This window comes from Podarcis gaigeae (genome assembly GCF_964106915.1).
Source record: "Podarcis gaigeae genome assembly, chromosome: 13".
Lineage (NCBI taxonomy): Eukaryota > Metazoa > Chordata > Lepidosauria > Squamata > Lacertidae > Podarcis > Podarcis gaigeae.
This window is the reverse complement of record NC_139689.1, coordinates 10,369,734-10,393,800: the sequence shown is the minus strand read 5'-3', so window position 1 is coordinate 10,393,800 and position 24,067 is coordinate 10,369,734. Positions and strand designations below refer to the sequence as shown.

Sequence of the window (24,067 nt, the reverse complement as noted above, 5' to 3'; positions counted from 1 at the left end):
CCCCATGAATTAGATTGCAGAATTTCCCTACATCCGCAGCCCCAGATTCAATAGTCAGCACTTCCTAATAAAAGGATCAGGAAGCAGATGACGTTAAAGACCCCCCAGATAAGAGCTTTGAGGGCCGTTGCCCTTCAACTTGCAAAGCACTGGGCTAGATGGAGAAAAAGTCGGACCTTGTATAGGGCAGCTCCCTGACCTGCTTCTATAAACGTAAAACACTTTACTGGAATAGATGTGCATGGTTGGAGGCAGTAATATTTTTGCCAGTTGCAATTGAGGGCCATTGGCCTGATTCATCAGGGCTCTTCTTGTGTAGTTAAGACCTTGTTTTTATTCCACAGGAGGAATAAAGTAGATGCAAAACTTCCAGGAACCGGGGGTGGGAAGAAAATACAGTAATGTGAATATCCTACGGTTAATGTGAAATGCAAGAGGTGTGTATTTAGCTCAGAACTGACTTTTGAGTGTGAATGTAGATGGCTTGAAACCTGTATTCCATATCTTGCACTCCTAATTTTTTTATTGTTTTCTTTTTTGCATCTGACCCTCAAATCTGAGTGTCCCCGACTTGCACAATTCCAGCCCTTAGCAAAGGCAAATCAAGCAGGATGATCAGAGCTGAGGAATAAACTTGCTCTTTAGTGGCAAACGCCTTAGAAATCATAGGATTGTAGAGCTTCAAGGGACCATGAGGGTCATCTCGTCCAAGCCCCTGCAATGCAAGAATCTTTTGACGAATGTGGGGCTTGAACCCACAACTCTGAGTTTAAGAGTCTTATGCTCTACTGATGATGAGATGTGCTTAGATCTGAGATTCTAATGGTTGGGTTTAATTAAGTAATTAATCATTGTATATTTACATCTCACTTTTCCTCCAGGGAGCCCAAGGTGACACACATGGTTTTCCTCTCTCCCATTTTGCCATCACAACAACCCTGTGAGGTAGGGTTAGGCTGAGAGCCAATGAATGGCTAAATATCACACAAGGGGTTTCATGGTTGAGTGGAAATTAGAACCCTCATCTTCCAGGATCAAGTGAAACCATTTTAGTGTTAACCCATGGCTGTCCTCCAAAAATATGAATCTTCATGAACCATTGATGAAAATGAGAACCCACAAATCGAATAGTGGGCTGGATATTTCAAAGCAGTGGTTGACATAGTTCCATAGACTACAGATGCCCTTGGCTCAGAGTATGTAACTCTGATCTGTAACCACAATTAAATTTCACTCATTTACATTCTATCTGAGCAGGACAGGGGCATTTGGGAGACGTTAGCAGGGACCTCCAGGGTTGGGATGTCTGTTATTTTGTCCATCCTGTCAAATATATGAATGTATATTTGGTGGGTGAGGATGATTTTCTATGTTTTGTTTCTGAGTTTTAGTCTGGTGCTATATAAGAGGACACCTGGCTTGCCATTAGTACTCATGAAAAGGATCTAAGGATCTTAGTAGACCACAAGTTTAATATGAGTCAACAATGTGATGCAGCAGCAAAAAAAAAGGTAATGCTATCCTAGGCTACAGCAACAGAAGTCATCCTGGCCACATGACCCGGAAAACTGTCTGCGGACAAACACTGGCTCCCTCGGCCTGTAAAGCGAGATGAACGCTGCAACCCCAGAGTTGTCTGTGACTGGACTTAACTGTCAGGGGTCCTTTACCTTTACCTTTACATTATTATTATTTCCACTATCATACACATCAACCACAAGGAGGCAGAAGACTTTTTCCACTTGTGCTTCTCACATCATAGTGATCTCAAACACTCATGGCAGTTGCATTTCCAGTTATATAAAACCCAAAGGCACGGGTGAATTAGCATTTACCAAGGGGGTTTCTCTTCTTGACATGGTTTTGTCTCCCCTTCTGAACCCATTTGTTTACTGCCTGAGGAATAGACAGGGTGCCTTGTAATCTGGCTTTAGACAGCATGTTGGGTTTTGTAGCAACTCAAGGTGCTTGAGCTCAAACATCAGCTCAAACATCAAAAACATAAGCCAACCTTGCAGCCAACTGGATAAACCTTGCCTTTCAGTAACACAGGATTTCCTTCAAGGAAATCCTTCAAGTTAATGATGTCAAGTACTGGATATTCTGTGTTGATTGTCAAGAGCTATTCAATGACAGAAATCAGGGTTGAGGAACCATGAAACTCACCAGGTGCTCATGGGCCAGTCACTGCCTTTCATCCTACCTCACCTGACAGACTTGTTGTGTGAAAAGTGAGGAAGACAAAACCATATGCACCACCTTTAGTTCCTTGGAAGAAAGGTGGGTGTGGATATATAAGAAGGGGGGGGGGGAGAAAGAAGCACAATAGTTTCAACTCATGACCCCAGGATAGTAACCAGCCACGTAGAAGCCCTATGCACCATGACTCTTCCATTGAAGCTTGCAGTAGTAGGACAGTAGCCTCTTACATCAAATGTTCAGCAGTTTTTTCTGCTCCTCTGGGAAGCAAAGCAAATGTCCCTGTTGTGGGAAAACAAACTAATATGCTAAATGCTGCCTCAGGAAAAAGAAGCTGCATTCTTGCCTAGGAGAGCTACAATCAAGAAGCAAATAGCTCATGTTCTGTCTCCCTTAAAGAACAGAGTGGGAACAATTGCTTCTCATAGGGTGTTTCCCTTTTGCAAAGAAATGCATGTCCTAAATTGCAGAGTTTTGTGTGGTAAAGAAGGGGAAAAAACTTTCTAGAGACCACTGAGGCTACAGACATCCATCACTGTCTGGGATATTGTATGTTTTGTTTTATTTTATTCCATTATTTTAACTGTGCTTTAAAATTGCATTCCAAATGATGTCAAAAATGGGAGAATCATATTAAAATCATTTATTGCCTTATTGCCATCACAAATATGTTTGTGTTCCTGTTTATGGAATATTAAATAAAATTCATTTTTAATGTACCATTTTCTACTTGGGACCTGACTGTGAAGTAAACAACACACCTTATTATTCACAGCACTGTTGACTTGATGGTCTGAAAAGGAAAAACACTTGCTTAGCATAGTTTATAAAACATTGATACTAATGAATGATTTCTATTCACTTTACTTGTAGGAATGTGCCCAAAATGAGAAACAGCACCATGGTGAGAGAATTCATACTTGGAGGCTTTACAGACAACCGGCAAGTTGAAATCTTGCTTTTCACCCTTCTGTTTCCCATGTATCTTTTGACAATAACTGGGAACGCTGTGATTGTTATAATCACTTGGGTGAGTCCCCAGCTCAACACCCCAATGTATTTCTTCCTTCGACACTTTGCAGTCCTGGAGATTGGATTCACCACCTCTGTGATTCCTAAGATATTGATCAACATGGCCATTGGCCAGAAGACCATCTCTTTGCCTGCTTGCTTCACACAGTGCTTTCTGTATTTTGTCCTGGGTACCACAGAGTTCCTTCTGCTGACAGTTATGTCCATTGACAGGTATGTGGCCATCTGCAACCCTCTTCACTACCCAACCATCATGAATGATCACTTGTGCTCACTGCTGGTACTCTGCTCTTGGCTAGGGGGGTTGTCACTCATTATGGTTCCAATAGTTGTCCTTTTTCAGATGCCCTTTTGTGGTCCAAACACCATCAACCATTTTTTCTGTGACAGTGGGCCACTGATGAAACTTTCATGTGCAAACACGTCTCTATTTGAACTCCTCAGTTTCCTCACCGCTTTGCTCTCTGTCCTTGGGACCTTGGCCATAACAATTGTGTCCTATATATGCATTGTCTCAACCATCATGCTCATCCCTTCGACCACAGGGAGGCAGAAGGCATTCTCTACTTGTGCTTCTCACATCATAGTGATCTCCCTCACTTACGGCAGCTGCATTTTCATGTACATAAAACCAAAAGGCACTGGTACGTTAGACTTCAGCAAAGGGGTGGCTCTCCTGAACACTGTTGTATCTCCCCTCCTGAATCCATTCATTTACTGCCTGAGGAACAGGCAGGTCCAGGATGCCTTGAGAGCTGGATTTAGACAGTGTGTTGGACTTCGCAAGTCCCCAAGGTGATTTGAAATAGGACCTACATCAGCTTGAACATGAATATCAGGCCTTTGGTTTGCCTCCCAGTAACACTGCAAGGATGGGATACCATCCATGGGTGAATACAGTGTGTGAAAAATGTAGTAGTAGTAGTAGTAGTAATAATAATAATAATAATAATAATAATAATAATAATAATAATAATAATAATAATAATTTATTATTTGTACCCCACCCATCTGGCTGGGTTTCCCTAGCCACTCTGGGTGGCTTCCAACAAAGATGAAAAATACACTAAAATGTCACATATTAAAAACTTCCCTGAAACTTGCCTTCAGATGTCTTCTGAATGTCAGGTAGTTGTTTATCGCTTTGACATCTGATGGGAGGGCGTTCCACAGGGCGGGTGCCACTACCGAGAAGGCCCTCTGCCTGGTTCCCTGTAACTTGGCCTCTCGCAGTGAGGGAACCGCCAGAAGGCCCTCGGAGCTGGACCTGAGTGTCCGGGCAGAATGATGGGGGAGGAGACGCTCCTTCAGATATACTGGACCGAGGCCATTTAGGGCTTTAAAGGTCAGCACCAACACTTTGAATTGTGCTCGGAAACGTACTGGGAGCCAATGTAGGTCTTTCAAGACCGGTGTTATATGGTCTCGGCGGCCGCTCCCAGTCACCAGTCTAGCTGCCGCATTCTGGATTAGTTGTAGTTTCTGGGTCACCTTCAAAGGTAGCCCCACGTAGAGCGCATTGCAGTAGTCCAAGTGGGAGATAACCAGAGCATGCACCACTCTGGCGAGACAGTCTGCAGGCAGATAGGGTCTCAGCCTACGTACCAGATGGAGCTGGTAAACAGCTGCCCTGGATACAGATTTGACCTGTGCCTCCATGGACAGCTGTGAGTCCAAAATGACTCCCAGGCTGCACACCTGGTCCTTCAGGGGCACAGTTACCCCATTCAGGACCAGGGAATCCTCCACACCTGCGCGCCTCCTGTCCCCCCAAAACAGTACTTCTGTCTTGTCAGGATTCAACCTCAATCTGTTAGCCGCCATCCATCCTCCAACCGCCTCCAGACATGCCAAATCAATTTTTGCATCAAAGAGCATAAAGTTCTGAAATCAGCGGACTACCAGTTGTACATTCTTTGGTGATCACTGGTAGCTGAGTAAGATTGTCTTCCATGAAGATGGTCTTAACGGTGTGTCCATAAGTGACTGTGGAAGTTGATTCTGGTTGTGAGAGTGTGAGAGTGGAGAAATGTATATTATATATTTACACACACACACACACACACACACACACACACACACACTATTATAGGGTTTAATTTTCATCCTCTGTACACAGCACCAGTGAGGCTGAGTTATTGATTACTTGGGCCAGATGTCAGACAGCAATGTTCAAGGCCATGTTAGGGAGGAATGTGTGTATGTCGTCTGGGAGGAAGCAAGCTCATCATCATCATCATCATCAATCTTTATTACAGTCCAGAGACCCAACAAATCGTTACAAAGCAATGCACAATTCAGACAGCCTACCTCCAGGTAAAACAAGCATTTTGTTCAGACTTAAAGATAGGGATCATTGGTTCTTGCAACCACCGATAAAAACTTCGCCACTTCTAATGTTCTAGCAATTGTCTGATTTTCCAATAGGAACATGACATAGTGAGCCTCTGATTTTCCTGAGAAATGTACCAGCAAGGGTACTATCTGTTCAGCCCTGGCTTGCTCATATTTCACACAGTGCAGCAAAATATGTTTTATAGAATTGATGTCTTGGGCACACGAGGAAAGTCTGTCCTGGTAGGGAACTCCTCTCAACCTGCCATCCAACACTGCAGAAGGAAAAACGTTTAGTCTGGCTTTGGTGAATAACCTTCGGTAATTTGTTACTGTCAGGTTTTTAATGTAAGGTGTTAACTTAAAGATATGCCCATATTGTACTCCTACTGCCCGTGGACTACAGACTGCGTGTGATTGAGAATGGTTGGGGAAACTTTGCGAGTACCTGGAATTAGCAAATCTGATGGATATAATAAGGAGAAAATCCAAAACTATGGTTATGAAGCAATGGGAGTTCTTAAATGATTATTTACAAAACCAGGGCTCAGCTACAAAAATCTGGTTGTGTTTAGAATAATCTTGTGCGCAATATAAAAAATACAAAGTGAGACATTAAGGAAATCCAAAGGGAAAATATGAAGAACAGAGGTTCTGATGAACGGATTATTAAAAACGCATGAGGTAAGTGGTGGAAGTCTTTTTTTTAAAAAAAAAACCCCAACAATTTATTTAAGGTAGATACGGACAAGATGAAATTATACAACTGAATATAAATATAGATGGGAAACGGCTATGTATTGTGAGTACTTATCTACTTTTAAAAATGTTCACTTATGATCTTTTTCTTTTACTTCTTTATTCTTTCTTTGTTCTATTTTTCTTTTTCTGATATTTTATCTTTCATTTCACTGCTTTATTGTGAATAGCATTTTATAGAGGTATAAATAACTGTAAATATGAAAAGAGACAAAATATTCTCTAATTCTTTTTCCTTGGTTAGATGTATTTTCTTTTTCTCTTGTATTTTCTTTTGTTGTGAATATGTATGTTTTCTAATTTGTACTTAATAAATTTTTTATTAATAATAAAAAGAGATCGCAAGTCACTGTGTGTATTATCCCATAATTTTTGCTTTAACGTCTTTAGGGTGCCTTCATAACCCAGGTAATAAAGTTGGGGGGGGGGTGACAGACCAATAGAGGTGGCTTTTCTAGCCATGGTTTTCTGCCATTTGCTGGCAAACTCCTCATTGGCCAGATGTTGATACAAACCCTTCCCTAGTTCAAACACTGAAATTCTGAGCCAATGTTTTAGGGCAGCCCACCATGCTTTAGTTGAAATTGGGCATTCACCAGCTTCTAACAGAAGTCTGGAGTTGGGGACACAGTTGGGTAACTGCAGCAGAGATCGTAGAAATTTTGCCAGAAAGCCACCTAGCTCAGGCAGACATTTGCAGTGTACAGTGGTACCTCGCAAGACGAAATTAATTTGTTCTGCGAGTTTCTTCGTCTTGCGGATTTTTCGTCTTGCGAAGCACGGATGCACCCTGGTATTAACGGTTTTTAAAAAAAGGAAACAAACTCGCAAGACGTTTCGTCGTGAAGCAAGCCCATAGGGAAATTCGTCTTGTGAAACAACTCAAAAAACGAAAAACTCTTTCGTCTTGCGAGTTTTTGGTCTTACGAGGCATTTGTCTTGCGAGGTACCACTGTACAGGAGTTGGGAAATGGATTTTGCGTTGAAAACCCTTAAGGCTGCTGGAACATACTTGCCGCCCTTTGTGAAAAAGAATCTGAGTATGGCTAGCTTTGTGATCTCCACCTTTTGAAGGGAGGTTTGCCAGTGGTGTTTTGAATGATGGAATGTGAGCTCTAGATAACTGAAGTTCAAGGTTATGGCCATCCAGTACCCATTTAACTTGGGAGAAGCTTCTTTTGAATACTAAAATTTTAGATTTTTCATAATTAATGGATAAACCATTTCCAGAACAGTAATCAGAACAAATGCAACCAAATTTCATCAAACTATTTTAAAGATACAACTTCTGGGGAGCAATCATTGAGGAATAAAGGTCTCTTGTCAGCTCTTTACTGGCTGTAAATTATTGTAATTATTGTATAGTGTAAATTATTGTTCCATGGCAGCTGTCAAACACAGTCAGGCATCAGTTATGCAGAATAATTCTTTGACTGTAAATTACAGATATGGTTTAAGATGTGATATAGTGGTTAGAGTGTCCAGGGTTCAAATCACCTCTGAGCCATGAAGCTCACTGGATTCCTTGGAATAGTCAGTTCATCTCAGCCCATCTCTCCCCATAGAGTTGTTGTGAGGGAAAGGTTAGAACAGTGCTTGCCAAACTATGTGTCACAACATGTTAGTCTGTCGGCTACAGTATATACTGCAAAGGCTCCCTGCACTCCTCCTGGGACTGGAAAAGTGTTAGTTAACCTACAGTTTGCTAGTAAAACTGAATTAAAAGGTAAAGGGACCCCTGACCATTAGGTCCAGTCGCGGACGACTCTGGGGTTGCGGCGCTCATCTTGCTTTATTGGCCGAGAGAAGGCGTACAGCTTCCGGGTCATGTGGCCAGCATGACTGAGCCACTTCTGGCGAACCAGAGCAGCACACAGAAATGCTGTTTACCTTACCACCAGAGCGGTACCTATTTATCTACTTGCACTTTGATGTGCTTCCTGACTGCTAGGTTTCTGACCAAGCAATGGGAGCTCACCCTGTCGTGGGGATTCGAACTGCCGACCTTCTGATCGGCAAGCTCTAGGCTCTGTGGTTTAACCCACAGCGCTACCTGTGTCCCTCAAAACTGAATTAATGTGTCACAAAATGATGCATGTCTTAAAAAGGGTTTAACAGATAACTGACAAGTTGAAATATTGCTTTTTAGCCTTCTGCTGGGCATGTATCTTTTGACAATAATATGGAATATAGTGATTATTACAGTTACACTCGTGAATCACAGTCTCAACACCCCTATGTACTTCTTTCTGCGACACTTTGCAGTCTTGGAGATAGGGTTCACCAGCACCGTCCTCCCCAAAACTTTGGCCAACCTGGTCAATGGCCAACGGACTATCTCTCTACCTGGTTGTTTCACGCAGATGTATCTATACCTGGTTGTGGGAACCACAGAGTTTGCTCTGCTGGCGGTCATGTCCATTGACAGATATGTGGCTATCCGCAACCCTCTTCACTACTCAACCATAATGAATGGCCGAACCTGCTCATTGATGGTGCTCTGCTCTTGGGCTGGGGGATTTTTGCTTATCATGGCTCCAGCAATTACATTATTTCAAATGCCCTTTTGTGGTGCAAATGCCATGGACCATTTTTTCTGTGACATTGGGCCTCTGATTAAACTGGCATGCACAGATACAAGTCTTCTGGAACTCATGGTTCTCCTCACCGCTGCTCTTTCTCTCCTTGGGACTTTGACTATAAACATAGCATCCTATATCAATATTATTTCCACCATCATACGCATCCCATCTACAATAGGGAGGAAAAAGTCTTTCTCTACTTGTGCTTCTCACATCATAGTGATCTCCATCACTTACGGTAGTTGCATTTTCATGTACATAAAACCAAAAGGCACCAGTGAATTAGACTTCAGCAAAGGGGTGGCCTTTCTGAACACTGTTGTGTCTCCTCTCCTGAATCCATTCATTTACTGCCTGAGGAACAGACAGGTCCAGGATGCCCTGAGAGCTGGATTTAGACAGTGTATCACATTTCACAAGAACCCAGTATGATTGGGGAGAGCATCAGCCAAACATAACTTCTGATGTGAAAATACTTTTAACAGCCAGCTTAAAGGTTAAGGCTCAAGAGACTAATTTTAACACCTGGGACCAGAAACGATGAAACAAATATCTTCGCATTAAGACTTTTTAAAGATGGACATTCCTTCCCACTTGGTGAAAAGCATGAAAGACTTCTCAGAGCCACTTTCCCCTGTTGCATCAGAATGAGCTTCCCTAGCCAGACTCCACATTTGCAACTCACCCCAGGGAAACAAGGTAGCAGCTATGTTAAAAAAAAGTCAAACACACACACACACACACACACACACACACACACACACGAAGGCACAAGAAGCTTAGAATTTTATTTAAATGCCTTTTAGGATGGCAAGGGAAACCCATGTAAAACTTCAGCACAGCAGTACAACTAAAATTGATTATGTTAAACCTGTCAGAAGATAGCCTAATGTCTTCCAGTTTAAGGATGCCAGGATATATATTGAATCTTATTGGCAGGAAGGGTTAAGTTGACATGAGGCCAGTGCTGGATTTATGTATAAACTAAATGAGCTATAGCTTAGGGCCCCACTCTATTTGGGCCCACCAAATAAATAAATAAATAAATAAATAAATAAATAAATAAATAATCACTATTAATATACTTCTTAATTGTATTTCAGTTCAACAATTACTTTGATAAAATACGTACAGTGGTGCCCCGCAAGACGAATGCCTCGCAAGACGAAAAACCCGCTAGACGAAAGGGTTTTCCATTTTTTGAGGTGCTTCGCAAGACGAATTTCCCTATGGGCTTGCTTCGCAAGAAGAAAGCCCATAGGGAAATCTCCGGGGACCTCTTTTAAATGCTGGCGGTGGGGAGCAAAGCCTTTCCCCCCCCTCCGGCCTTCAGAAGAGGTCCAGGAAGGCCGGCGGGGGCTGAAAGGCTTTGCTTCCCACCGCCAGCATTTTAAAAGCGGTCCGGGATAGCAGGGAAGCGCTTCCCGCTATCCTGGATGGCTTTTGAAGGCGCGGGGGGGGGAGCAAAGCCTTTCGCCCCCTGCCAGCCTTCAGAAGAGGTCCTGGACCTCTTCTGAAGGCCGGCGGGGGGCAAAAGTCTTTGCTCCCCCCTGCCTGCCTTCCCGGGAGAGCGGAGAAACGCAGCGCTTTCTCCGCTTTCCCGGACGGCTTTTGAAGGCAGGTGGCGGGGGGAGCAAAGACATTCGCCCCCCACCGGCTTTCAGAAGAGGTCCTGGACCTCTTCTGAAGGCCGGCGGGGGGGCAAAAGTCTTTGCTCCCCCCTGCCTGCCTTCCCGGGAGAGCAAAGAAACGCAGCGCTTTCTCCGCTTTCCCGGACGGCTTTTGAAGGCAGGCGGTGGGGGGGGAGCAAAGACTTTCGCTCCCCGCCGGCCTTCAGAAGAGGTCCTGGCCGCCCGCCAGCATTTTAAAAAACCCCGGGACAGCGGAGAAGTCCTCTGCTGTCCCGGGTTTTTTTAAAATGCTGGGGGTGGGAAGAAAAGCCCTTGTCCCCCCCCAGCCTTCAGAAGAGGTCGGGGGACAGACTGTCCCCGGACCTGGACTGAAGGCGGTTTCCTTAGGAACGCATTGATTGATTTTCAATGCATTCCTATGGGAAACCGTGCTTCGCAAGACGAAAAACTCGCAAGACGAAAAAACTTGCGGAACGAATTAATTTCGTCTTGCGAGGCACCACTGTATTTTGTTAAGTGCAAATGGCCTTAGATACATATTAGGTCCGTAAATTACCATATACTATTCAACACAAAAAACAGCGGCAATTTGTTGTTGACAAAGGACAGCTGGACATATAAAGGGCCCCATTACCTTTAGTAACTTAGGGCCTCATCAAACCTAAATCTGGCCCTGCAAGAGGCTGAATCAATCAGCTAGGAAATTCAAATGCTCCTCATATATCCCTTTGGTAATTAATCTTACAAATGTTCCTAGATGTGTTTCTTTGTAAAGTATTGGGAGTTGATTGTTGGGATTGTTGGGAGTTGATTTATTAATATGTAAATAAAGCCAGGGAACTTTCCTGGCAGCAGAAAACATATATACAGTGGTACCTCTGGTTAAGAACTTAATTTGCTCTGAAGGTCCATTCTTAACCTGAAATTGTTCTTAACATGAGGTGCCACTTTAGCTAATGGGGCCTCCCACTGCTGCCATGCCGCCGCCATTTCTGTTCTCATCCTGAAGCAAAGTTCTTAACCCAAGGTACTATTTCTGGGTTAGTGGAGTCTGTAACCTGAAGCGTCTGTAATCTGAAGCATCTGTAACCCAAGGTACCATTGTATAAACCCTGTATGTTTGTACTATGAATATACCTTTCTTTCCTGCAAGGTTGATCCTGTGGCAGTGGTATTATGATGCTCTAATCTTCTGGGGTTTTTTCTTTGAAATTGTGTATGTCTTTTTATTTTTGATAAATTCCCCACCTGGAAAACAGACCTTCTGAAGTGATTTTTTTCCCCCTCATGACACTTTTCAACTATGATTTTATTCCTAACCCTGCAATCTTCAATATAGGCAACAGAATAACACATAAATGTTTTAAAACGGCTTTTATAACATGCAAAATTAATGAAATTAGTCAATAATAGAAATGACTTGCCATATTTATTGTTTATTTCTTTGAAAAAATTTAAACCCACGATTCAGCCAAATAAGATAGTCATTGCCCTCAGACTTACAGTCTAAAAGTTACAACACACAAACACTGAGAGGGAGAATGAGGAAAGGACAATCAGCCACTAGTTCTTAGATACAAAGTCCTTATAACAATCAGCTGGAATGGAAATAGCTGGAAAAGAGGAGGGCCCAAAAGTTGCATGTTTCTTGGCTGAGTCAATGGAGTGACCCTGCCTCCCTCCATCTCTTGTAGCCTTACGGAATGTCTGCTGCCAAGTGATAGTTGAGGGAGATAGAGAGCATTTCTCAGGAAAGCTGATGAAGTGGCTCTTCCTTCTATTACACATTGACTTATTATGCAGTAGGCTTCAAAAAACTAAAACTACCATTTGTAAATTGAATGTTTGAAATAGAATTCTCAAAACATCTGGGTGTTGGAAGTCCTGCTCCATGATTGCAGTCATGGGGTTTTTGTCTATCACATGACGGTGTATGTTTTGACTCCACAGAGTGGAAGTGACGGAGACAGGATGTTTGTGTTACTGCGTTCCGTGAAGTGGGACTATTGTCCTTTGTCCCCCCCCCTTTACTGTCTGATGCTAGAGAGAGAGGGAGCCATGTTGCAGTGCTCCGTGTGTGTTTATATGTACTTAAAGTAGATTAGCCAAAATGCTGAGTTGCTGAGCTCTGTTACGGAAGCTGTGAAGAATCTGCGGATCCCTAAGCGTGCTGATGCCTGTTGGCATCGGTCGCTGTGATGCTCAGGCAGAAGAAAGCCTTTTGTGATGGCCTGGGATTCCGATTCAGAGGATGAACCAGAGGAATCCCAGCCTGCACAGGAGTCCCCGCCTCCAGGGCCAGCTGAACTGGGGCAAGGCCTAGATGCTGAAGAGCCTGCACCTGTGACAGAGCATCAGGAGCTGGCCCCAGGTGAAGCCCTTCTGGCCCCAGAGGGGCTTGACGACTCAGTGGCCACAGGTGAGCCTCCTCCAGGGCCCAGTAACCCTTCGGCCTCTCCTGATCTGCAGAGGCTTAGGGCAGAGAGGCGAAGGGAACTGGTTGCCCCCAGGAGGAGTGCTCGCCTTAAGGCCAGAGGAGGCGGGGCTCCTGGGGGCCGGGACCGCCCCCGGCCTTAGAAGAGGATAAAAGCCCAGTCAGCCTGGCCCCAGGTTGCGGGAGCAACGTCGTTGTTGGCTTTGGACCTTCCTGTGTTCCTGATCCCTGCTTGGCCTCCTGTTCCTGACTATCCGGTGTTCCTGATCCCTGCTTGGCCTCCTGTTCCTGACTATCCGGTGTTCCTGATCCCTGCTTGGCCTCCTGTTCCTGACTATCCGGTGTTCCAGTTCCCAGCTCGGCCTCCTGTTCCAGCGTACCTGTTCCCCGCCCGGCTCCCCGTCTTGGACCTCGCCCCTCTTCGTGTGGACTCTGCTTACACCCACGGTACCTTCCCCCGGGACCAGCACAGTTTGCTCCCGCCACACCCGCACTCCCCCTTCGTTGGGGTGCGTTCGGGAAGAGCCAGAGGCCATGGCTGACCAGGCGGCTGTGCTGGTGGCATTGGCCCAGGAAAACCAGGCCTTGACCCACACCGTTCAGCAGCTAAGCGATGTGGTTGCGGCGCTTCAGCAGCGGTTGGAAGCCTTTCCAGATCCTGGGGCCGACGCCCTAGCTCCAGGCAAGTACCCAGTGGCCTTGCCAGAGAAATTTGATGGGACCCAGGCCAGTTTTCCCATGTTCCTCGCCCAGGCCAAGTTGTACATTCAGGGGCGAGCCCGGAACTTCCCTGACGACCGCACCAAGGTGCATTTTTTAATCAGTTTGTTAAAGGACCAGGCGGCCAAGTGGGCTTTGCCACTGCTCCGGCAAGACTCTCCTTTGCTAACGGACTATGTGGGGTTTTGTAACCACTTAGAGACTGCGTTTGGTAACCCACTGAAGGAGAGCCAAGCCAATCGGGCGATTCGTCGGTTGAGACAGGACAAGTCCACAGCCGCCGCCTACGCCACAGAATTTCGGCTGTTGGCACAAGACTTGTCTTGGAATGACTCTGCACTACGGGACCAGTATCTTGAGGGACTGTCGGACGAGATACTGGACCAGTTGGCCATGATGGATCGTCCCACCACACTGGATACCCTCATTCAGCGGAGCCTGCAGATAGACGATCGGTTGGAGGACCGTCGCCAGGCCCGGGACCGCCAGCACTCCCGGCTCCTAGCGCCAGTCCTTCCCAGCAGGTCCACGCCCACAGCCGAGTTGCCAGTCGAGCCAACGCCGCTCGGGGCTGCGCGGCCTCGGCTCTCCCCCTCGGAGAAGTCGCGGCGTCGGGAGGGGAACCTGTGCCTTTACTGCGGTGGGGGTGGACATTACGCCCGTTCCTGTCCCGAGAAGCTACCAGTCGCAGGGAAACCGCCAACCTCGGTAGCCGAAGGCCCTAGCAACGTGGGGTCCCAAACCATGCAAGAAGGGCCCTCACCAGTAGAATTGCGACATCTCATGGTACCGGTGCGTCTCTACCCTCCAGGTGGGCCCTGGATTCTTACCCACGCTTTGGTAGATTCGGGGGCAACCCGCTCCTATATGGACGCTGCCTTTGCCGCTCATCATCAGGTGCCACTTCAGAACAAGCCAGAACCGGTACAGGTGGAGGCAATTGACGGACGGCTCCTGCGTTCGGGTGCCGTCACTCGGGAGACCCAGCCCTTGGTCCTGTGTCTCCAGCAGCACCGGGAGGTGCGAACCTTGGACATTGCCTCCATGCCCCGGTTCCCCCTGGTGCTCGGAATGGACTGGCTAGAGGCTCACAACGTTCAGATTGACTGGGCCAAACGGACCGTGCACTTCCCAGATCCATGTTCCCATGCTCAGTCGCAGATGCTAGCGGCCGCACCCACGGAGGAGGCAGCACCCACGCTCCCAGCCGTGTACCGGGACTACCAAGACGTGTTTGAGGAATGGGGGGCAGACCAGCTGCCGCCGCATCGGTCTTTTGACTGCGGCATAGACCTCCAGCCCGGAGCGCCTCTACCGGTGAGTCGCTTATACTCTCTAACAGAGCCAGAGCGCGAGGCTTTGCAGGACTTCTTGCGCAAGAACCTGGAGCGTGGGTTCATTAGGCCTTCCACCTCGCCTACTGCGGCACCAGTGCTCTTTGTTAAGAAGAAATGTGGGGAACTCCGTCCTTGCCATGATTACCGAGCCCTGAACAAAATCACCATCCCAGACCGGTACCCCTTGCCCCTTATTTCGGAGTTGCTGGAGCGGGTGCAAGGGGCACAGGTGTTCACCAAGCTGGACCTCCGGGGGGCCTACAACTTGATTCGGATCCGAGCCGGGGATGAGTGGAAGACAGCGTTTGGGACCCGGTACGGGCAGTTCGAATACTTGGTTATGCCTTTCGGTTTGTGCAACACGCCTGCTGTGTTCCAACGCTACATCAACCACGTGTTCCAGGATTTGTTAGACAAGTACGTGGTGGTGTACTTGGATGACATACTGGTTTACTCCCGTGACCCGGCTCGCCATGAAGGACATGTCCGGACCGTGCTGCAGCGCTTGCGTGAGCACCGTTTGTACGCAAAGCTCAGCAAGTGCGAGTTCCATCAGCGGACTGTGGACTTCCTTGGTCACCGGCTCTCTCCAGATGGGGTGCAGATGGACCCTGGGAAGGTGGCAGCGGTTCGAGAATGGGCGGCACCCCGGAACCGCAAGGACCTACAGCGTTTCCTGGGGTTCGCCAACTACTACCGGACCTTCATCGCAGATTATGCTCATCGCACCACCCCGTTGACCCGGCTACTGCGCCCAAAGATGCCGTTTTCCTGGGACGAGGAGGCAGAGGAGGCGTTCCAGGGGTTGAAGGCCTGTTTCCAGAGGGCGCCGATCTTACAACATCCTGACCCCTCTCGACCCTTTGTGGTGGAGACCGACGCCTCCAGTACGGCTCTTGGTGCCGTCTTGTCTCAACAGAATGGACCTGAAGCGCCACTCTTGCCCTGTGCCTTCTATTCCCGCCAGCTCCTACCAGCGGAGCGTAACTATACTGTGTGGGAGCGGGAACTACTGGCCATCAAGGTGGCCTTTGAGGTCTGGCGCCACCATCTTGAGGGGGCACGACATCCGGTGGAGGTGAGAACCGACCACCGGAACCTGGAGTACCTCCAGACCACCCGTAAGCTGAACCAAAGACAGATCCGGTGGGCGTTGTTCTTTTCCCGGTTCCAGTTCCGGATCCGCTATATCCCTAGCTCTCAGAACCAGATGGCGGATGCCCTGTCCCGGAAACCTGAAGACAACGCAGACACGGTACAGCCAGCAGAACCCACCACGATCCTACCTCCAGCTGTGTTCCTGGCCACCCAGGAGGCGGAACCACTGCAGGCTCGGGTGCGGGAACAGCAGCGGGTCGACGCTTGGGCCCAGGAACGACTCCGGGAGCTGGCTGAAGGGTCCAGCCCACAGTATCCGGGGCTGGTCCTGCATCAGGGCCTTCTGCTGCACCACGGCCGTCTGTACATCCCGCCAGGGCCACTGCGGCTGGAGGTTCTCCGGATGGCCCATGATGCCCCAGCAGCGGGGCACTTTGGACGGTATTGGACCACCCATCTGGTCAGTCGTGAGTTTTGGTGGCCCCGCCTGAAGGCTGACATGGCTCGCTACGTTGCTGGTTGTGATGTCTGCCGGCGCGCCAAGGGTCCTACCGGGCGACCCCCCGGCCTACTTCAGCCATTGCCAGTTCCACCGCGCCCTTGGCACACGGTTTCGTTGGACTTTGTAGTGGACTTACCCCCGTCTCGTGGCTGTACCTGCCTTCTAGTGTTCTCCGACCATTTCACCAAGATGGTGCACTGCACCCCCTGCCCATCTGTACCCACAGCCAAGGAAACCGCTCAGCTGTACCTTCAGCATGTCTTCCGCCTGCATGGCCTACCAGAGCGCGTGGTGTCCGACCGGGGCGTTCAGTTCACATCCCGGTTCTGGCGAGCATTACACCAGACCCTCGGGACAGAGGTCTGCCTCTCGTCAGCCTACCACCCACAGACCGATGGCCAGACGGAACGGGCGAACGCGGTGCTGGAGCAGTACCTCCGGTGTTACTGCAGCTACCAGCAGGATGACTGGGTCGACCACCTGGCATTGGCGGAGTTCGCCTACAACAACGCGATGAATGCGTCCACCCAGCAGACCCCGTTCCAGGCCAGTTACGGTTATCATCCACGGCTGTTTCCAGATGTGCTGCCGGCATCCGCGGTCCTGGCGGTGATGGAGTGGCTTCAAGAGCTCCAGTCCCAGCAACAGCTTTTGGTGGAGCAACTGCACCAGGCCAAGGAAGCGTACAAAGCCCAGGCCGACCGCCACCGCCAGGTGGGGCCAGAACTTCGCGTCGGTGACCTGGTTTGGCTCTCCACTCGCCACCTCCACCCCTCTCGACCTTCGCGGAAGTTGGACGCCCGCTTCACCGGCCCGTTCCCTATCGTGGACCAAGTCTCTCCTGTAGCATTCCGTCTCCGGTTACCCGCAACCCTGAAGGTTCACCCGGTCTTCCACAGGTCCCTGCTGAGTCCGGTGGCCCCACCCGACGAGTTCCACCCGAACCGTCCCCGTCCGCAGCCAGTGTTGGTTCAGGGAGAGCCTGAGTATGAGGTGGAACGCATCCTGGACTCCCGATACCGCAGGGGAAAGCTGCAGTATCTCATTGACTGGAAGGGGTACAGACCGGAGGACCGTTCCTGGGAACCAGCGGCCAACGTCCACGCACCTGCCTGCCTCCGAGAGTTCCATGCGACGTACCCCGGCAAGCCGGGTCCGGACCCTCGGTTGAGGGGGGGGGCTGGGAGGGGGGGTGGTGTGATGGCCTGGGATTCCGATTCAGAGGATGAACCAGAGGAATCCCAGCCTGCACAGGAGTCCCCGCCTCCAGGGCCGGCTGAACTGGGGCAAGGCCTAGATGCTGAAGAGCCTGCACCTGTGACAGAGCATCAGGAGCTGGCCCCAGGTGAAGCCCTTCTGGCCCCAGAGGGGCTTGACGACTCAGTGGCCACAGGTGAGCCTCCTCCAGGGCCCAGTAACCCTTCGGCCTCTCCTGATCTGCAGAGGCTTAGGGCAGAGAGGCGAAGGGAACTGGTTGCCCCCAGGAGGAGTGCTCGCCTTAAGGCCAGAGGAGGCAGGGCTCCTGGGGGCCGGGACCGCCCCCGGCCTTAGAAGAGGATAAAAGCCCAGTCAGCCTGGCCCCAGGTTGCGGGAGCAACGTCGTTGTTGGCTTTGGACCTTCCTGTGTTCCTGATCCGTGCTTGGCCTCCTGTTCCTGACTATCCGGTGTTCCAGTTCCCAGCTCGGCCTCCTGTTCCAGCGTACCTGTTCCCCGCCCGGCTCCCCGTCTTGGACCTCGCCCCTCTTCGTGTGGACTCTGCTTACACCCACGGTACCTTCCCCCGGGACCAGCACACCTTTGAAGCTCCTGAATGATTGACCAGGAGGGAGGGAACATTCCAGTTGGGCCTGTGTCTCTGCCAGGGTCCTACTCGAGACTAGGATGAGCTCCGGACAATGGGAATGTTTTAAAAGTTCCTATGTTTCCTGGATGTAAGGAAAGTTTCAATATGTTTTTCAAACTCAGGAATGTAACAGGGGAAAAGAAGGAAGGAAAGAAGGATACACGGGTTCTAGTAGGCTATTGGGCAGAAGGAGGATGCTGTCTCCAATTGTCTGAGTGTTGTCTCTTTCATCCTCCACTGAACAGCGATGGTTATCAGGGCTGGAATTAGGTTTGATGAGGCCCTAAGCTACTGAAGGCAATGGGTCCCTTTATATGTCCAGCTGTCCTTTGTCAACAACAAATTGTCGCTGTTTTTGTGTGTTGAATATATGCTATATGGTAATTTATGGACCTAATAGGTATCTATGTCCATGGAGTTTTCTTGGCAGGGATACTGGAGTGGTTTGCCGGTTCCTGCTCCAGGTGGATCACATTTGGTCAAAACTCTCCACTATGACCTGTCCATCCTGGGTGGCCCTGCATGGCATAGCTCATAGCTTCTCTGAGTTATTCAAGCCCCTTCGCCATGGCAAGGCAGTGATCAATGAAGGGCCAGCAAATTTGGAAAATATGCCAGCGAATTTGGAAAACTCAGCAGTGGCCAGAGGATTGGAGATGATCAGTCTACATCCCAATCCCCAAGAAGGGCAGTGTCAAAGAATGCTCTAACTACCGCACAATTGCACTCATTTCACACGCTAGCAAGGTTATGCTTAAAATTCTTTTTTTTTATAATAATTTTTATTGGTTTTCAAACACAAATAAAAATCAAAACAACACACTCACATAAACAAACGAAAACATATAAACATGTATAATTTCAAAAACTTTTTTTCATAACCTTACTTCTCGGACTTCCCCTTACCTCCCCTTTTCTGCATCCTTGTTTTAAAATTTCTTCAGCAACTATTCAGACCAATTAATTAATTACTTATTTTCTTTTTAAACTTCTTCTAACACTTAATCAGTTACAGCTGTAATTCTATATTTTCCTTTCCCCTGACATTTTAGCATTCTTCAATTTTACAACAATTTTTAAGATATACTTTAAATTTCTTCCAATCTTCTTCTACCGTCTCTTTTTCTTGGTCACGGATTCTGCCGGTCATCTCTGCTAGTCCCATGTAGTCGATCACCTTTGTCTGCCATTCTTCCAGTGTGGGTAGTTCTTGTGTCTTCCAATACTTTGCTAAGAGGATCCTTGCTGCTGTGGTAGCATACATAAAAAACGTCCTATCCTTCTTTGATACCAATTGGCCGACCATGCCCAGGAGAAATGCCTCTGGTTTCTTATGAAAAGTACATTTAAGTACCTTCTTAATTTCATTATAAATCATTTCCCAAAAGGCTTTAATCTTCGGGCAGGTCCACCAAAGGTGGTAAAAAGTTCCTTCAGTTTCATTACATTTCCAGCATTTATTATTGGGCAAATGATAGATTTTTGCGAGCTTGGTTGGGGTCATGTACCACCTGTAAATCATTTTCATAATATTTTCTCTTAAGGCATTACATGCCGTAAATTTTATACCGGTGGTCCATAACTGTTCCCAATCCGCAAACATAATGTCATGACCAATGTCTTGTGCCCACTTAATCATGGCTGATTTAACTGTCTCATCCAATGTATTCCATTTCAACAGCAAGTCGTACATTCTTGATAAGTTCTTAGTATTGGGTTCTAACAGCTCTGTTTCTAGTTTTGATCTCTCCATCTGGAAGCCAATTTTCCTGTCTTGTTTGAACACCTCCATTATTTGATGATAATGAAGCCAATCTCGTACTTTAGACTTTATTTTCTCAAAACTCTGTAATTTAATTTTTCCACTCTCTTGCTCTAGGATTTCACAGTATTTTGGCCATTTGGATTCCATATTAGGTTTTTTCACTTCCTTGGCTTCTATTGGTGACAGCCACCTAGGGGTTTTATTTTCCAACAAATCCTTATATCGAATTCAAACACTATATAATGCTTTCCTGACAATATGGTTTTTAAATCCTTTGTGAATTTTTACCTTGTCATACCATATATATGCATGCCAACCGAATCTATTATCAAATCCTTCCAAATCCAAAATGTCTGTATTCTCAAGAAGTAGCCAGTCTTTCAACCAGCAGAAAGCTGCCGATTCATAGTACAGTCTTAAGTCCGGCAGGGCAACCCCCCCTCTATCTTTTGCATCAGTTAATATCTTAAATTTTATTCTGGGCTTTTTGCCCTGCCAGACAAATTTAGATATATCTTTCTGCCACTTCTTGAAACAGTCCACTTTGTCCACAATCTGTAATGTCTGAAACAAAAATAGCATTCTAGGCAATACATTCATCTTAATTACAGCAATTCGACCTAACAAGGAAAGTTTCAAATTTGACCATATTTCTAGATCTTTCTTTACCTCTGTCCAACATTTGTCATAGTTATCTTTAAATAAATTCACATTCTTAGATGTCATATTAATCCCCAAATATTTCACTTTTTTTGCCACCATTAATCCAGTTTCACTTTGAAACCTCTCTTTTTCATCATTTGTTAAGTTCTTGGTTATGCTTAAAATTCTACAAGGCAGGCTTAAGCAGTATGTGGACCAAGAACTCCCAGAAGTGCAAGCTGGATTTCGAAGGGGCAGAGGAACCAAAGACCAAATTGCAAACATGCGCTGGATTATGGAGAAAGCTAGAGAGCTCCAGAAAGACATCTACTTTTGCTTCATTGACTATGCAAAAGCCTTTGACTGTGTCGACCACAGCAAACTATGGCAAGTTCTTAAAGAAATGGGAGTGCCTGATCATCTCATCTGTCTCCTGAGAAATCTCTATGTGGGACAAGAAGCTACGGTTAGAACTGGATATGGAACAACTGATTGGTTCAAAATTGGGAAAGGAGTACGGCAAGGCTGTATATTGTCTCCCTGCTTGTTTAACTTATATGCAGAATTCATCATGCAAAAGGTTGGGCTGGATGAATCCCAAGCCAGAATTAAGATCGCAGGAAGAAATATCAACAACCTCAGATATGCAAATGATACAACCTTGATGGCAGAAAGTGAAGAGGAATTAAAGAACCTTTTAATGAGGGTGAAAGAGGCGAGCGCAAAATATGGTCTGAAGCTCAACATCAAAAAAATGAAGATCATGGCCACTGGTCCCATCACCTCCTGGCAAATAGAAGGGGAAGAAATGGAGGCAGTGAGAGATTTTACCCAAGGATTAAGACTTTTTGGGAGATGATCTATAATGAAATGAAAAAGGTATTTAAATATACCTTTCTGAAGAAACCAGAGGCCTTTCTCCTGGGCATGGTCAAAGAAGGACAGAATTTTTTTTATGTATGCTACAACAGCAGCAAGAATACTTATTGCAAAGTATTGGAAGACACAAGATCTACCCACCTGGGAAGAATGGCAGATGAAGGTGATGGACTACATGGAACTGGCGGAAATAACTGGCAGAATCCGAGACCAGGGAGAAGAGTCGGTGGAAGAAGACTGGAAGAAATTTAAAGTTTATTTACAGAAACATTGTAAAATTAAGGAATGTTAGAAGGATGCTGGAATGAAGTTACGTGGTTTTAGCAGAAATGTTATAAAAGATTAAGAAAAAATAGTGAGAATGTAAAGTTACATTATATTAAGATAAATTATTAAGATAAAAACAAAGATGGAAAGGATTTGCTGAAATAGCTAATTGAACTAGAATACAAAAAAAGGGAGGTGTGAGGAGGTCAAGGAAATAAGCAGATGAAAGATAAGTTATGGAAAGATTGATTTGTGTTTTTTCCCCTCTTAATTGTTTTTATTTTTCTGTGTTTTTGCTCTCTTTTTCTTTTTTTCTTTTTAATTTTGTAATCTTTCAAAACCTTAATAAATAGTATTTTTTTTAAAAAAAAGGAAGATAGGAGTGCCTGGCGTGCTCTGGTCCATGGGGTGACGAAGAGTCGGACATGACTAAACGACTAAACATCAATAAGTATCTAAAGCCATTTGCACATAACAAAATATGTATTTTATCAAAGTAATTTTTGAACTGAAATACAATTCAGAAGAAGTATATTAATAGTGAATTTTGGTGGCCCCCCCAAGAGAGTGGGGTCCTAAGCTGTATCCGGCACTGATGATTACCCTTCCTTCCTTGGAAAGCTTGTCTTCAGCTTCTTTGTGGTGCATGGGAGTCTGGACACAGTGTCTTTTAGCACCTCCTTGACCTGCTGATTCCTCAGGGTATAGATGAATGGATTGAGCAAGTGGGTGACAATACAGGTCTGGAGGGTCACAGCTTTCTTGAGGCCAAAGGAAAAGCCTTTGTTGGGCACGATGTACATAAAGATAGCACTTCCATAGAAGACAGAGGCCACCGTGATATGGGAAGCACAAGTGGAGAATGCCTTTTTCCTACCTGTCGTAGATGGGATGCGGAGGATGGTGGTGATGATATACAGGTAGGATACCACTGTCAGCATCAGAGAGCTCAAGAGCACAATGGTCGAAAGGGAGAACTCAATCATCTCCAGGAGGGCAGTGTCAGCACAGGAAAGTCTTATCAATGGCTCAATGTCACAGAAGAAGTGGTCAATTATGTTAGGACCACAAAAAGGTAGCTTAGAAATAATGATGATTGGCGAAAGGACTGAAAAGAAGCCCCCAAACCAGGAGAGAAGCATTAGCTGGATTGTCAAGCGTATATTCATTATGACGGAATAGCGGAGTGGATTGCAGATAGCAACATACCTGTCCAAGGACATGACAGCCAAGAGGATGAATTCAGTGGTGCCAAGAAAGAAGTAGAAATAACACTGAGCGATACAGCCAGATACGGATATGGCCTTCTTCTTTGATAAAAAGTCCTTCATCATCTTGGGAGCAATGGCTGTGGCCACCATGGCATCCAGGAAGGACAGGTTACAGAGAAAGAAATACATGGGGCTGTGGAGTCGGTGGTCAACCCATGTTGCAGTAATGATGACCACGTTGCCAGTGATGGTCAACATGTAGACCAAAAGGAGCACCACAAAGAAAACAATATCCACCTGCCAGTCTACCGAGAAGCCCAGCAAGATGAATTCATTGACTTTGCTTGTGGTTTGGTTGTTTTTGTACATTTGGGAGGTACCTAAAAAACATAAACTGATTTCAATGTGTACTCGTTAAGTAAATGCCCTTAACTCAATGTACTCAGGAGATAAATATCTCAAGCACAGATGATACTTCGATACAGAAGTATAGAGAAAAGAGTGGGGGGGGGGATGAACAAGGACTTTGTTTTGTCTTCTCTATTAGATGTCCCCATCTAATGGGGTTATAATAGATGTTCTACTTTTATGAGAGAGGGATATAAACGTATCTAGGGTTCATTTTTTAAAAATGATTTTGAGTTTCCAGCTTTAGTATTTTAAAGGCTAGCTTGTGTTTAATTTTACTGTGCTCTAGTATCTATGGATTGATCGACCTACGTAATTTATTTTTTATGTACACTGCCCAGATAACCTTAGTTGTGGGATGGCATAGAAATACCCTGAATAATAAATACATAAATAGTTCTGTATTAGTCTGCAGTGTGACAG

At 46.5% G+C, this 24,067-nt stretch overlaps 3 protein-coding genes across 3 annotated transcripts; 2 read left to right on the top strand and 1 right to left on the bottom strand.

Annotated features, from left to right (window-relative positions):
- Window positions 1-3,085: 3,085 nt before the first annotated feature.
- LOC310830740 (olfactory receptor 6C74-like) lies at window positions 3,086-4,030 on the top strand (the record flags this gene model as incomplete). The annotated part of the gene is made up of 1 exon (XM_083710580.1): window positions 3,086-4,030. The coding sequence occupies one exon, from the start codon at window positions 3,086-3,088 to the stop codon at window positions 4,028-4,030; it is 945 nt and encodes a 314-aa protein (XP_083566706.1).
- A 3,395-nt stretch (window positions 4,031-7,425) lies between these two features.
- Window positions 7,426-9,338, top strand: LOC310830739 (olfactory receptor 6C74-like; the record flags this gene model as incomplete). Its single annotated transcript, XM_083710579.1, has 2 exons — window positions 7,426-7,432; window positions 8,455-9,338. The coding sequence occupies 2 exons, from the start codon at window positions 7,426-7,428 to the stop codon at window positions 9,336-9,338; spliced, it is 891 nt and encodes a 296-aa protein (XP_083566705.1).
- A 13,286-nt stretch (window positions 9,339-22,624) lies between these two features.
- Window positions 22,625-23,605, bottom strand: LOC310830737 (olfactory receptor 6M1-like; the record flags this gene model as incomplete). Its single annotated transcript, XM_083710565.1, has 1 exon — window positions 22,625-23,605. The coding sequence occupies one exon, from the start codon at window positions 23,603-23,605 to the stop codon at window positions 22,625-22,627; it is 981 nt and encodes a 326-aa protein (XP_083566691.1).
- Window positions 23,606-24,067: the final 462 nt, after the last annotated feature.